The 15,323-nt window shown below is 36.9% G+C and overlaps 1 protein-coding gene across 2 annotated transcripts; it reads left to right on the top strand.

The window, feature by feature from the left end:
• The first annotated feature begins 826 nt into the window (after positions 1-826).
• Positions 827-4,044, top strand: LOC127069205 (uncharacterized). Of its 2 annotated transcripts, none has more exons than XR_007783379.1 (7): positions 827-982; positions 1,043-1,206; positions 1,715-1,861; positions 1,920-2,072; positions 2,133-2,296; positions 2,581-2,744; positions 3,701-3,871. XR_007783379.1 is itself a non-coding variant. In XM_051005992.1 (7 exons), the coding sequence occupies exons 4-7, from the start codon at positions 2,210-2,212 to the stop codon at positions 3,954-3,956; spliced, it is 390 nt and encodes a 129-aa protein (XP_050861949.1). In that variant the 5' UTR covers positions 827-982; positions 1,043-1,206; positions 1,267-1,430; positions 2,133-2,209; the 3' UTR covers positions 3,957-4,044. The 2 variants fall into 2 exon arrangements, 1 of the variants encoding a protein (XP_050861949.1); XM_051005992.1 differs by lacking the exons at positions 1,715-1,861; positions 1,920-2,072; positions 2,581-2,744 and adding exons at positions 1,267-1,430; positions 2,357-2,501; positions 3,908-4,044 and having other exon boundaries at positions 2,133-2,277; positions 3,701-3,828.
• Positions 4,045-15,323: the final 11,279 nt, after the last annotated feature.

The raw sequence follows: 15,323 nt of genomic DNA, 5'->3' as shown, positions 1-15,323 counted from the left end.
AGCTGCAACGAAGAAGAGATTCATCTGAATAAGGGAAGAAAAAAAAAGGATTTCGTCTAGATTTTCGAACATTACTGATCTGTATAAATTCTAAAAAGCATTAGCACATCGACCAATATTATTTTTTGCAAAAGTATCTGTATTTCATCGCAAAAGATGTGGACAAACATAATCACTCTCGTTTGCTGTCACACAGATGCTGAACACATTCACACAAATACATGGAACCGAGTATAAAAGATTGTCTCCAAGCTGTGAATCTATAAACCTGTGTAAATTGATACGCTGCATTCATAATCTTTTAGAAAAATTCTTTCAATGCGAAGGTAAGCACGAACCAATATTGTTTTATTTGCTTGTAAATATTTACTATATAGCTACATAAGATTTCGAATTAGTTTTCTTTTGTATTCCGACTAGTGAATATCGAATCTTTCCAAAGGCGTAAGCTCAGAAATTAATATTTCCGATAATTTTACATTTATTTAAACAGTTTTTAATAATTGCACAGTTTTAATATTTAAACAATACTATATTCGTTTAACATTACAAAGATAGGTGAGAGAAATAAAATAACTAGTTTATAATTTTAATACTTCGAAATTTTCGTTTTGCGATCATTGGCTTTGTGTAATACGAATATATACGGCTTTTATTTACTTTGACTATTATTTTATTAGTTTCCTTTTGTATGTCGACGAGTGCACATCGCAGTTCACGTAGTACGCATTCTTTGGAAGTAATAGAGAAGAATCAATGTAAGTACATAATTATATCTCTCATTCTTTCAATATTCTATACGATTTATTTCGTTTTAGAAGGAAATTGTGGAGTGGGGATAGTGGGTTTCCCGAGATGACAACAAAGTCGAGCGTTCGACCGATTTTGATAGTTAATGGTTCAGTCTTGCTACGAATTTCGAAGAGTACACATCGTAGTTCACGTAGTATGCATTCCTTGGAGGTAATAGAGAAGAGTCAATGTAAGTACATAATTATATCTCTCATTCTTTCAATATTCTATACGATTTATTTCGTTTTAGAATGAAATTGTGGAGTGGGGATAGTGGGCTTCCCGAGATGACAACAAAGTCGAGCGTTCGACCGATTTTAATAGTTAATGGTTCAGTCTTGCTACGTATTTCGAAGAGTACATATCGCAGTTCACGTAGTATGCATTCTTTGGAGGTAATAGAGAAGAGTCAATGTAAGTACATAATTATATCTCTCATTCTTTCAATACTCTATACGATTTATTTCGTTTTAGAATGAAATTGTGGAGTGGGGATAGTGGTCTTCCCGAGATGACAACAAAGTCGAGCGTTCGACCGATTTTGATAGTTAATGGTTCAGTCTTGCTACGAATTTCGAAGAGTACATATCGCAGTTCACGTAGTATGCATTCTTTGGAGGTAATAGAGAAGAGTCAATGTAAGTACATAATTATATCTCTCATTCTTTCAATACTCTATACGATTTATTTCGTTTTAGAATGAAATTGTGGAGTGGGGATAGTGGTCTTCCCGAGATGACAACAAAGTCGAGCGTTCGACCGATTTCGATAGTTAATGGTTCAGTCTTGCTACGTATTTCGAAGAGTACATATCGCAGTTCACGTAGTATGCATTCTTTGGAGGTAATAGAGAAGAGTCGATGTAAGTACATAATTATATCACTCATTCTTTCAATATTCTATACGATTTATTTGGTTTTAGAATGAAATGGAGGAGTGGGGATATTCTCCCACTCGTGACGACAATATAAGCGCACAGCTACTGGTTCAGTCTTGCTACGAATTTCGAAGAGTACACATCGCAGTTCTCGTAATACGTATTCTCCACAAATAATAACAAAGAGTTAATGTAAGTATGTTATTATCACTAGTTCTTTCAATATTCTATATGATTTATTTCGTTTTAGAATCAAATTATGGAGGTGGGGATACTTTCCCAGCTATGACGCCAATAAAATGGACTATGACAGCTGCTGGTTCAGTCTTGCCTTGAATTTCGACGAGTACACATCGCAGTTCTCGTAGTACGCATTCTTTGGAAGTAACACAGAAGAGTCGATGTAAGTACATAATTATATCACTCATTCTTTCAATATTCTATACAATTTATTTCGTTTTAGAAGGAAATTGTGGAGTGGGGATAGTGGGTTTCCCGAGATGACAACAAAGTCGAGCGTTCGACCGATTTTGATAGTTAATGGTTCAGTCTTGCTACGAATTTCGAAGAGTACACATCGTAGTTCACGTAGTATGCATTCTTTGGAGGTAATAGAGAAGAGTCAATGTAAGTACATAATTATATCTCTCATTCTTTCAATATTCTATACGATTTATTTCGTTTTAGAATGAAATTGTGGAGTGGGGATAGTGGGCTTCCCGAGATGACAACAAAGTCGAGCGTTCGACCGATTTTAATAGTTAATGGTTCAGTCTTGCTACGTATTTCGAAGAGTACATATCGCAGTTCACGTAGTATGCATTCTTTGGAGGTAATAGAGAAGAGTCGATGTAAGTACATAATTATATCTCTCATTCTTTCAATATTCTATACGATTTATTTCGTTTTAGAATGAAATTGTGGAGTGGGGATAGTGGGCTTCCCGAGATGACAACAAAGTCGAGCGTTCGACCGATTTTAATAGTTAATGGTTCAGTCTTGCTACGTATTTCGAAGAGTACATATCGCAGTTCACGTAGTATGCATTCTTTGGAGGTAATAGAGAAGAGTCAATGTAAGTACATAATTATATCTCTCATTCTTTCAATATTCTATACGATTTATTTCGTTTTAGAATGAAATTGTGGAGTGGGGATAGTGGGCTTCCCGAGATGACAACAAAGTCGAGCGTTCGACCGATTTTAATAGTTAATGGTTCAGTCTTGCTACGTATTTCGAAGAGTACATATCGCAGTTCACGTAGTATGCATTCTTTGGAGGTAATAGAGAAGAGTCGATGTAAGTACATAATTATATCTCTCATTCTTTCAATATTCTATACGATTTATTTCGTTTTAGAATGAAATTGTGGAGTGGGGATAGTGGGCTTCCCGAGATGACAACAAAGTCGAGCGTTCGACCGATTTTAATAGTTAATGGTTCAGTCTTGCTACGTATTTCGAAGAGTACATATCGCAGTTCACGTAGTATGCATTCTTTGGAGGTAATAGAGAAGAGTCGATGTAAGTACATAATTATATCTCTCATTCTTTCAATATTCTATACGATTTATTTCGTTTTAGAATGAAATTGTGGAGTGGGGATAGTGGGCTTCCCGAGATGACAACAAAGTCGAGCGTTCGACCGATTTTAATAGTTAATGGTTCAGTCTTGCTACGTATTTCGAAGAGTACATATCGCAGTTCACGTAGTATGCATTCTTTGGAGGTAATAGAGAAGAGTCGATGTAAGTACATAATTATATCTCTCATTCTTTCAATATTCTATACGATTTATTTCGTTTTAGAATGAAATTGTGGAGTGGGGATAGTGGGCTTCCCGAGATGACAACAAAGTCGAGCGTTCGACCGATTTTAATAGTTAATGGTTCAGTCTTGCTACGTATTTCGAAGAGTACATATCGCAGTTCACGTAGTATGCATTCTTTGGAGGTAATAGAGAAGAGTCGATGTAAGTACATAATTATATCACTCATTCTTTCAATATTCTATACGATTTATTTGGCTTTAGAATGAAATGGAGGAGTGGGGATATTCTCCCACTCGTGACGACAATATAAGCGCACAGCTACTGGTTCAGTCTTGCTACGAATTTCGACGAGTACACAACGCAGTTCTCGTAGTACGCATTCTTTGGAAGTAATAGAGAAAAGTCAATGTAACTACGTAATTAAATCCCTTATTCTTTCAATATTCTATACGATTTGTTTTGTTTTAGTATGAAATGGAGTAGTGGGGATATTCTCCCACTCATATCGACAATATAAGCGGACCGACAGTTACTGGTTCAGTCTTGCTTCGAATTTCGACGAGTACGCATCGCAGTTCTCCCACTACGCGTTCTCCGCAAGTAATAGAGCAGAGTTAATGTAAATACATTTTTTCTAATTTTCTATACGATTTATTTTGTTTTAGATTCAAATTGCGAAGTGGGGATACTTGGCAGCGAGAGAGGACAACAAAGACGGGCCTTCGACCGACTCTTACAGTTACTAGTTCAGTTGTGTTGTGGACTTCGACGAGGGAACTTGGAAAATTTCGCGGAGACTATTCCTGCAAGTATTAACGAACAGTTAATAAAATATATATCAGAATTTCTCATTCTTACAATATTCTCTACAGTTTATTTGATTTTAGACTAAATTGTGAAGTGGGGATACTCGGCTGCGAGAGAGGACAACAAAGACGGGCCTTCGACCGACTCTTACAGTTACTAGTTCAGTTGTGTTTTGGACTTCGACGAGGGAACTTGGAAAATTTCGCGGAGACTATTCCTGCAAGTATTAACGAACAGTTAATAAAATATATATCAGAATTTCTCATTCTTATAATATTCTCTACAGTTTATTTGATTTTACACTAAATTGCGAAGTGGGGATACTGGGCTGCGAGAGAGGACAACAAAGACGGGCCTTCGACCGACTCTTACAGTTGCAAGTTCAGTTGTGTTTTGGACTTCGACGAGTGAACTTAGAAATATCCGCGGATGCCACTCGAGCGGGTATTAACGAAGAGTTAATTAAAATATACAACAGTTTATTTGATTTTAGACTTAAATTCGAAGTGGGGATACTCAGCTTCGAGAGACGTCAACAAAGTTGTGCCTTTGACCGACTTCCACAATCACTAGTTCAGTTGTGCTTTGGACTTCGACGAGGGAATATAGAAATTTTCGCAGGATGCCTCTCGAACGAGTATTCACGGAGAGTTTACGCAAGTACAATATTATATTATTCATATTTTCGAAATTCTATACTTCCTCTTTTGTTTCAGACTTCGTTTTCGCATTTTCGGGGGACTTTGACAATCTATCTCCACGAATGAACTTAGAAATTTTTGCACTCCCGGTGGACTTTGAAAATCTATCTCCACGAAGGGACTTAGAAATTTTTGCACTCCCGGTGGACTTTGAAAATCTATCTCCACGAGTGGAAGTAGAAATTTTCGCACCGTCGTAGGACTTTGACAATCTATCTCCACGAGTGGAAGTAGAAATTTTCGCACCGTCGTAGGACTTTGACAATCTATCTCCACGAATGGACTTAGAAATTTTTGGACTCACGGAGCACTTTGACAATCTATCTCCACGAAGGGACTTAGAAATTTTCGCACCGTCGTAAGACTTTGACAATCTATCTCCACGAGTGGAAGTAGAAATTTTCGCACCGTCGTAGGACTTTGACAATCTATCTCCACGAATGGACTTAGAAATTTTTGCACTCCCGGTGGACTTTGAAAATCTATCTCCACGAAGGGACTTAGAAATTTTTACACTCCCGGTGGACTTTGAAAATCTATCTCCACGAAGGGACTTAGAAATTTTGGGACTCACGGAGCACTTTGACAATCTATCTCCACGAAGGGACTTAGAAATTTTTGGACTCACGGAGCACTTTGACAATCTATCTCCACGAAGGGACTTAGAAATTTTCGCACCGTCGTAGGACTTTGACAATCTATCTCCACGAATGGACTTAGAAATTTTGGGACTCACGGAGCACTTTGACAATCTATCTCCACGAAGGGACTTAGAAATTTTTGGACTCACGGAGCACTTTGACAATCTATCTCCACGAAGGGACTTAGAAATTTTCGCACCGTCGTAAGACTTTGACAATCTATCTCCACGAATGGACTTAGAAATTTTTGCACTCCCGGAGCACTTTGACAATCTATCTCCACGAAGGGACTTAGAAATTTTTGCACTCCCGGTGGACTTTGGAAATCTATCTCCACGAAGGGACTTAGAAATTTTCGCACCGTCGTAAGACTTTGACAATCTATCTCCACGAGTGGAAGTAGAAATTTTCGCACCGTCGTAGGACTTTGACAATCTATCTCCACGAATGGACTTAGAAATTTTTGCACTCCCGGTGGACTTTGAAAATCTATCTCCACGAAGGGACTTAGAAATTTTTACACTCCCGGTGGACTTTGAAAATCTATCTCCACGAAGGGACTTAGAAATTTTGGGACTCACGGAGCACTTTGACAATCTATCTCCACGAAGGGACTTAGAAATTTTTGGACTCACGGAGCACTTTGACAATCTATCTCCACGAAGGGACTTAGAAATTTTCGCACCGTCGTAGGACTTTGACAATCTATCTCCACGAATGGACTTAGAAATTTTGGGACTCACGGAGCACTTTGACAATCTATCTCCACGAAGGGACTTAGAAATTTTTGGACTCACGGAGCACTTTGACAATCTATCTCCACGAAGGGACTTAGAAATTTTCGCACCGTCGTAAGACTTTGACAATCTATCTCCACGAATGGACTTAGAAATTTTTGCACTCCCGGAGCACTTTGACAATCTATCTCCACGAAGGGACTTAGAAATTTTTGCACTCCCGGTGGACTTTGAAAATCTATCTCCACGAAGGGACTTAGAAATTTTCGCACCGTCGTAAGACTTTGACAATCTATCTCCACGAATGGACTTAGAAATTTTTAGACTCACGGAGCACTTTGACAATCTATCTCCACGAAGGGACTTAGAAATTTTTGGACTCACGGAGCACTTTGAAAATCTATCTCCACGAAGGGACTTAGAAATTTTTGCACTCCCGGTGGACTTTGAAAATCTATCTCCACGAGTGGAAGTAGAAATTTTCGCACCGTCGTAGGACTTTGACAATCTATCTCCACGAATGGACTTAGAAATTTTTGGACTCACGGAGCACTTTGACAATCTATCTCCACGAAGGGACTTAGAAATTTTCGCACCGTCGTAAGACTTTGACAATCTATCTCCACGAGTGGAAGTAGAAATTTTCGCACCGTCGTAGGACTTTGACAATCTATCTCCACGAATGGACTTAGAAATTTTTGCACTCCCGGTGGACTTTGAAAATCTATCTCCACGAAGGGACTTAGAAATTTTTACACTCCCGGTGGACTTTGAAAATCTATCTCCACGAAGGGACTTAGAAATTTTGGGACTCACGGAGCACTTTGACAATCTATCTCCACGAAGGGACTTAGAAATTTTTGGACTCACGGAGCACTTTGACAATCTATCTCCACGAAGGGACTTAGAAATTTTCGCACCGTCGTAGGACTTTGACAATCTATCTCCACGAATGGACTTAGAAATTTTGGGACTCACGGAGCACTTTGACAATCTATCTCCACGAAGGGACTTAGAAATTTTTGGACTCACGGAGCACTTTGACAATCTATCTCCACGAAGGGACTTAGAAATTTTCGCACCGTCGTAAGACTTTGACAATCTATCTCCACGAATGGACTTAGAAATTTTTGCACTCCCGGAGCACTTTGACAATCTATCTCCACGAAGGGACTTAGAAATTTTTGGACTCACGGAGCACTTTGACAATCTATCTCCACGAAGGGACTTAGAAATTTTTGCACTCCCGGTGGACTTTGAAAATCTATCTCCACGAGTGGAAGTAGAAATTTTCGCACCGTCGTAGGACTTTGACAATCTATATCCACGAATGGACTTAGAAATTTTTGCACTCCCGGTGGACTTTGAAAATCTATCTCCACGAAGGGACTTAGAAATTTTTGCATTCCCGGTGGACTTTGACAATCTATCTCCACGAGTGGACTTAGAAATTTTCGCAGGATGCCATTCGAGTATTAACGAAGAGTTTACGCAAATATAATATTCTATCACTCATATTTTCGATATGTTATACTATTTCTTTTGTTTCAGACTTCGATTTTGTGCTTTCGAGGGACTTTGACAATTTATCTGCGCGAATGGACTTAGAAATATTCGCGCTGTAGTGGGACTTTAATGATCTATCTCCGCAAGTGGACTTAGAAATTTTCATTGGATACCTTTAGTAGAAGTTTCAACGAAGACTTAAAGTAAGTATATTTCTCCATTATATATTTTTTGAATGTTTTATATAATTTTCATTCTAATAGTAATACTAATTATTTCGTTTGTATTTTTGTTTCAGAACCTCGTTGCAATCGCACGCGTAGCAATGAAGTAATCGAGTGTTTGTACCGTTAAAATAAAATTATCGCGAAGTAGAAGCAGTGTTTGTTCGTTCGCGGTTCGCGATTTAAACCATAAGTGTTTTTGCATAGACTGCGTGCAATGCAGTCTTTAGAGTCAGTGTTTGTTCGCGTAGTTTTTTGATTTTTTAACAGTCGCACAGACTGTACTTGTAAAATATTCTAGAGTTGCGTTAAGTAAATTCAGTGACCGTTCGTTAATAAATAACTACCGCGAATTAGAGTCAGTGCATCACTGAAGAGGATCTCGACCAACTTCGATGTCAACCTACCTCATGTTCAACCAACTACATATCGTCCACCCTCAATTTCGACCTAAATCGCGGTCCAGTGTTTTGGAGCCATCGCAGAACTTCTTAAGTAGTAAGTTAATTTTTAAATCCCTCCGATCACTCAATCATGTCGAGGACGAAAGGTCCGAATCGGCACGAGTGATTGGTTGTAATTAATTAGTAGAAGAGCAATGAGTGACCACGGGTAAATTTCTTCGGAGATTTACTCGTGAATGGTTTGTTATTTTTCCATTTATTTATTAGATCAGGATAGAGTCTTCTTGCTTAAACGCGTTCATTATAATTATTTGAAATTTTGGATATTTAAATGCATTTTGAAATAATTTTCTCTCACGAAAATAATAAAATATCGCGATATTCGCGAATTTTAATAATTAATAAGCAAGAAAACATTCGCGATGGATAGTCTCTGGATTACAAGCGATATTGTATAATTTATTTTCTATTAATTCGAATAATTGCTTGTAAGAAGGAGTGTCCAATGATTTTTCATTACATTTTTAATTAAAGATTAATCATTTTTATTAATAAAAGAAAAGTCTCAATAGAGTCATTGCTTTTGAAAGATTAAAGTAGAGTAGAGTCGTTGATAAAAGACAAAGAGACTTGTAGAATCATAACGTGTAGAACATAGAATAACTTATTCAATTTTTAGCTTAGGATTTTCAGCAATTAATATATTAATTCTCGTATCTCTTTCGATGCTTTTTCGATTTTTCGTTTCAGGTTTGGTTTAGAGTTGCGTTAGATGTATTAGTTTACTTCCACGTCTTAGAATTAGGGTTGGTTTTAGTTTTTGTCGGTAGTGACGATAGTTATTAAATGTCTTCTATAGTTGTGGTTAGGGCACGATACAAAGAAGAGGCTATATGCCGAAGAAGCCCCCACAAATTGTGGCTCAAGAGGGCAACTATTAGACTATTGAATTATTTTCGAAGGTTCCATAGAACTCTTCGAAAATGGCTCTTAGTCATATTTTAATTTTACCATGTTGTCACTCAAAATGCTCTTATATAGTAGTATATAGTAGTAATGTAGATTTGAGAAGCTGAGACGACGTAATATTCCGTCTCCCATCCTATACGCGTACGCGAATAGAATTTTTACATATTTTATGCATTTTTATTATTAAAGTCGAGTAATCGCGTTTTTCTTTTCCAATTTTTAATTAAAATCATAATTTCATTTTAATAAAATCCAATCTTACATTAAAGTCGAATCATAAATTTTTCACTTTTTATTTTTTTTAAGTTCATTAATTAAACTCATAATTTTATTTTTATAAAATCAAGTTTTATTTGCTTGAAATATAAATTAGATTACGCCGGTAATGCGTATTTTAGAGTAGAGTCACCGTCATTCGGACACTCACGTGAGTGATTAAAAATCCTACCAAGGGTTTTGTTTTATTTAACGGCGATTACTTAATCATGCCAGTTTCGCAAATTTTAGAGTAGAGTCATCGTTATCTCGTGTGTTCCCAGATGTAGCAATCTCCTCGCAGTATGACCTGGGTTAGAAGAATTTGAGATATATATATGAAAATCATATTTTAATTACATCTCAAGTATATGCGGGCAAATGGTTGCATATTACAATGTTTCTCCAAAATCTGTTTTTTATCTAAGGGTAGGACCCAAGGGTGTGGGTCTTTGTGCGGGTAGCTATCTTAGTATCGTGCAGAGCTCCTTTTTTCTTCTCCGTTCTTTTATCTTTTCTATTATTTCTTTCTCTTTAATTATTCTTCTGTTTCAGATTAGATGATGAAAGAATCAATCATCGAAAAACCCATCATCGTGAGATTTTTACACGGAAATTAATGGAACCTCCCTACATATAATTCATATTATATTCAGACTACGTTTTGATTTTTGAAATATAGACACGACCGGTCGTGTCTCGAGATGTCTGAAGCTGACGGTGTGGACGATGGAGCTTTTCTTCAGCACACAGTTTCGTCCATCTTCAGTTTTCTGAAAAACCTGAAACTCCCGAAGCGGAAAGGCATCTCGAACACGAATTTTAAAGTAGAGTCCCCGTTAGCCTGTGGATCCTCACATGCAGCAACCACCACGCGGTGGGACCTGGATTGGTATTACTTGCGATATAGTGAGATCTAGGTCTGAATTATATCTAAAATCTGTAACAAAATTATATATACTAAAATCTATAACTATATTATACATATAATTATAGAATGCAAGTACTACCGGGCGAATGGCTGTGTATTTCAATCTTTTTCCAAAATCTTTCTTCTATTTAATTTTAATTAGACGTTAAATTAATTATATTTTAAATTGCTAATTATACTTTAACAGATAAATAGATTGAATATATCAAAAATCTAAATTAATCAAGTTATAAAATTAATAGGAAAACGCACAGAAAACCTCTCTGTCGCACTTATGTTTTCTGCCATTCCTATTTATCCTTCTTTACTTTTATTACTTATATACTTTCGTTAAACTATATTAATTATATACTTTTATTAATTATAGACTTTCGATAATTATATTGATTATATATTTTTATTTAATATATTAATTAGTTTTATTAACTTTTATTCACGACTCGTTTTGGGTGGGACCCTTGGGAGGGGCCCTCGGGTGTGGGCCTTAGGCGGGTTTCTTTCTTTCAGTAGAGAAAAATCGAACTTATATATTTATTGAGTACTCTGATTTATTGGATACTCTGATTTTCATCGAGTGAAACGATCTCTGAGATGCTTATCCATTGTTCCGAGTTCCATCATTCTCACGCTCGCATTTCGTTTACCTTTTCCTCGTTTCTTTTGCTTTTTTCTTTTTCTCTTCTTCTTTTTCTTTTTCCTTTTCTTTCTTATTCTTTTACTCTTTTCTCTGTTTCAGATTAGATCACAGAGGGGTCGATCGTGGATGGACCGATCATCGTGAAATTAATTTTTACAGGGAAGATTCAATCGTATAAATGTCTTTTTTTTATTTTATTTAATCATTAATTTATTGTTTATTGTATTTTGATTTTAAATGTATATGTATATATAAATGGCTTCTTGTATATAACATTGCATATTATTTTTCCATGTAATTACGTAATTTCTTTTACACTTTTTCTGTTTCAAGTTAGGTGATCGCTGGACCTATCATCGTGGGATCTTTACACGGAAGTTAAAGGAACCTCTTCGCATATAATCTCTATTATATAGGAATTATATAGCAGAAAGGGTATGACTCCTTGCTTCCGTACGCGAATGATAGGGAAAACACTCACGCGCGTGACGGCCGGCACGCGCGTGGGTGTTCGCGATCGCGAGATTTAGTCCTACCGAGGACTTCGTTTTGTTCTTTGAAATAGCGAAAAAGACACGACCGGTCGTGTCTCGAGATGTCTGAAGCCGACGGTGTGGACGGTGGAGCATTCTGTAAGCGGGGTTTTATACATCTCCAGTTTGCTGAGAAGCTCGAAGCTCCCGAAGCGGAAAGGCATCTCGGATCGTGGATTTTAGAGTAGAATCCCCGTTAGCCCGTGGGTCCCCAGATGCAGCAACCTCCAAGTGGTGGGACCTGGGTCGGTAATACTTGCGAAATATTGAAATCTATGTCTAAATTATATCTACAATCTATAACTAAATTATATATGTATATATATATATATATATATATATATATATATATATATATAATTATATAACGCAAGCATTACCGGGCAAATGGCTGCATATTACAGTTTAAACAAATTATGTTAAATTATTGATTAAATCGTTGATTAATTACTCTGTCTTCTTTCGGGTGGGACCCTTGGGAGGGGCCCTCGGGTGTGGGCCTTAGGCGGGTTTCGTTCTTTCACTAAGGAAAAGTCAAACTCAATTATGGTACTCTGATTTTCCTCGAATAAAACGATCTTCGAGATGCATATCAATCGTTCAGAATTCTATTTTTCTCACGCGAACATACGCAAATACTCTTTTTCACTTCTTCTCTTCTTCATTTCTTCTTTTCTTTTACTCTTTTCTATTTATATTTTTCTAATCATTTTTTAACTCTTTTTCTGTTTCAGGTTAGATCATCGAGGGAGCGATCATCGAGCGAGGGATCATCCAGGGATCGATCATCATGGAATTAAATTTTTACAGAGAAATTTTTGAATTAAATGTCTTTTTGTATATAATTTTTACTCTTATATTTAAGTTTGCTAATCTTTTTAATTTTTGCTTTTATATTTAATTTTTGCTTTTATATTTAGTTTATGTTACCTGTTTAATTTTTGCTTTTATATTTAATTTTTGCTTTTATATTTAATTTTTGTTATATCTAATTTTTGCTTTTATATTTAGTTTATGTTACCTGTTTCATTTTTGCTTTTATATTTAATTTTTGTTATATCTAATTTTTGCTTTAATAATTAGTTTATGTTACCTATTTAATTTTTGCTTTTATATTCATCTCTTGTTTTATTCTTTGTCAGTTTCAGATTAGGTAATCGTGGAACCAATCATCGTGGGATTTTTACACGGAAGTTAATGGAACCTCTCTGCATATAACTTTTGTTATATGCAGGAAGGGTATGTCTCCTTGCTTCCGTACGCGAATGATAGGGAAAACACTCACGAGCGTGACGGCCGGCACGCGCGTGGGTGTTCGCGATCGCGAGATTTAGTCCTACCGAGGACTTCGTTTTGTTCTTTGAAATAGCGAAATAGACACGACCGGTCGTGTCTCGAGATGTCTGAAGCCGACGGTGTGGACGGTGGAGCATTCTGTAAGCGGGGTTTTATACATCTCCAGTTTGCTGAGAAGCTCGAAGCTCCCGAAGCGGAAAGGCATCTCGGATCGTGGATTTTAGAGTAGAATCCCCGTTAGCCCGTGGGTCCCCAGATGCAGCAACCTCCAAGTGGTGGGACCTGGGTCGGTAATACTTGCGAAATATTGAAATCTATGTCTAAATTATATCTACAATCTATAACTAAATTATATATGTATATATATATATATATATATATATATATATATATATATATATAATTATATAACGCAAGCATTACCGGGCAAATGGCTGCATATTACAGTTTAAACAAATTATGTTAAATTATTGATTAAATCGTTGATTAATTACTCTGTCTTCTTTCGGGTGGGACCCTTGGGAGGGGCCCTCGGGTGTGGGCCTTAGGCGGGTTTCGTTCTTTCATTAAGGAAAAATCAAACTCAATTATGGTACTCTGATTTTCCTCGAATAAAATGATCTTCGAGATGCATATCAATCGTTCAGAATTCTATTTTTCTCACGCGAACATACGCAAATACTCTTTTTCACTTCTTCTCTTCTTCATTTCTTCTTTTCTTTTACTCTTTTCTATTTATATTTTTCTAATCATTTTTTAACTCTTTTTCTGTTTCAGGTTAGATCATCGAGGGAGCGATCATCGAGCGAGGGATCATCCAGGGATCGATCATCATGGAATTAAATTTTTACAGAGAAATTTTTCAATTAAATGTCTTTTTGTATATAATTTTTACTCTTATATTTAACTTTTCTAATCTTTTTAATTTTTGCTTTTATATTTAATTTTTGCTTTTATATTTAGTTTATGTTACCTGTTTAATTTTTGCTTTTATATTTAGTTTATGTTACCTGTTTAATTTTTGCTTTTATATTTAATTTTTGTTATATCTAATTTTTGCTTTTATATTTAGTTTATGTTACCTGTTTCATTTTTGCTTTTATATTTAATTTTTGTTATATGTAATTTTTGCTTTTATATTTAATTTTTGTTATATCTAATTTTTGCTTTAATAATTAGTTTATGTTACCTATTTAATTTTTGCTTTTATATTCATCTCTTGTTTTATTCTTTGTCAGTTTCAGATTAGGTAATCGTGGAACCAATCATCGTGGGATTTTTACACGGAAGTTAATGGAACCTCTCTGCATATAACTTTTGTTATATGCAGGAAGGGTATGTCTCCTTGCTTCCGTACGCGAATGATAGGGAAAACACTCACGCCCGTGACGGCCGGCACGCGCGTGGGTGTTCGCGATCGCGAGATTTAGTCCTACCGAGGACTTCGTTTTGTTCTTTTAAATAGCGAAATAGACACGACCGGACGTGTCTCGAGATGTCTGAAGCCGACGGTGTGGACGGTGGAGCATTCTGTAAGTGGGGTTTTATACATATCCAGTTTGCTGAGAAGCTCGAAGCTCCTGAAGCAGAAAAGCATCTCGGTTCGTGGATTTTAGAATAGAATCCTCGTTAGTCCGTTTATTTCCAGGTGCAGCAATCGTTGCGTCACACAAGGACCATCGAGGGACTTAGATTTTTACACGGGTGTTCAAAGAATCTTTCTACCTCAGGCGTGGAAGGATTTCTTTTCTACCGTTCGGGCAAGATAGAAGGACACTCGCTTTTGTCGGCTGGCAAAGGCGTTGGTGTTCTCCGGCGCGTTAAAGTCCAACATTGGCTCTAACGTATTCGACATATTCGCGTGAGTATTTCCGGAATGCTCGCGTAAGTATCGTGACTGCGGTAGATTCAATTTTGGGTTCCGGCGTTTGTCGCGAAAGTACGACCGGTTGTGCTCAAGTGATGATCGAAGCTTTCGATATTGGATAGTTGAGCTATACGTAAGTCGGTTCCCAAATGCGAAGACGCATGGGGCTGCAAGTTTAGCGTTTGGAGGCTTGAATTCGTCGGGAGTGGAGATCGTCCCGTTGCTTTGCTTCCTTGGTAGTAGTAGAAGTAGTAAAGAGTAGAGCCACCGTTAGTCCGTGGGTCTCCAGAAGCAGTAACCTCCACGCGGTGGGACGTGGGTCGAAAATACTTGTGATATGTCGAAATCTTGTAGGCTGCAAGTATCACCTTGCGAA

The sequence above is a fragment of the Vespula vulgaris genome, chromosome 1, assembly GCF_905475345.1.
Source record: "Vespula vulgaris chromosome 1, iyVesVulg1.1, whole genome shotgun sequence".
NCBI lineage: Eukaryota > Metazoa > Arthropoda > Insecta > Hymenoptera > Vespidae > Vespula > Vespula vulgaris.
The sequence above is the reverse complement of the archived record's forward strand: the minus strand, read 5'-3'. Positions and strand labels throughout refer to the sequence as shown.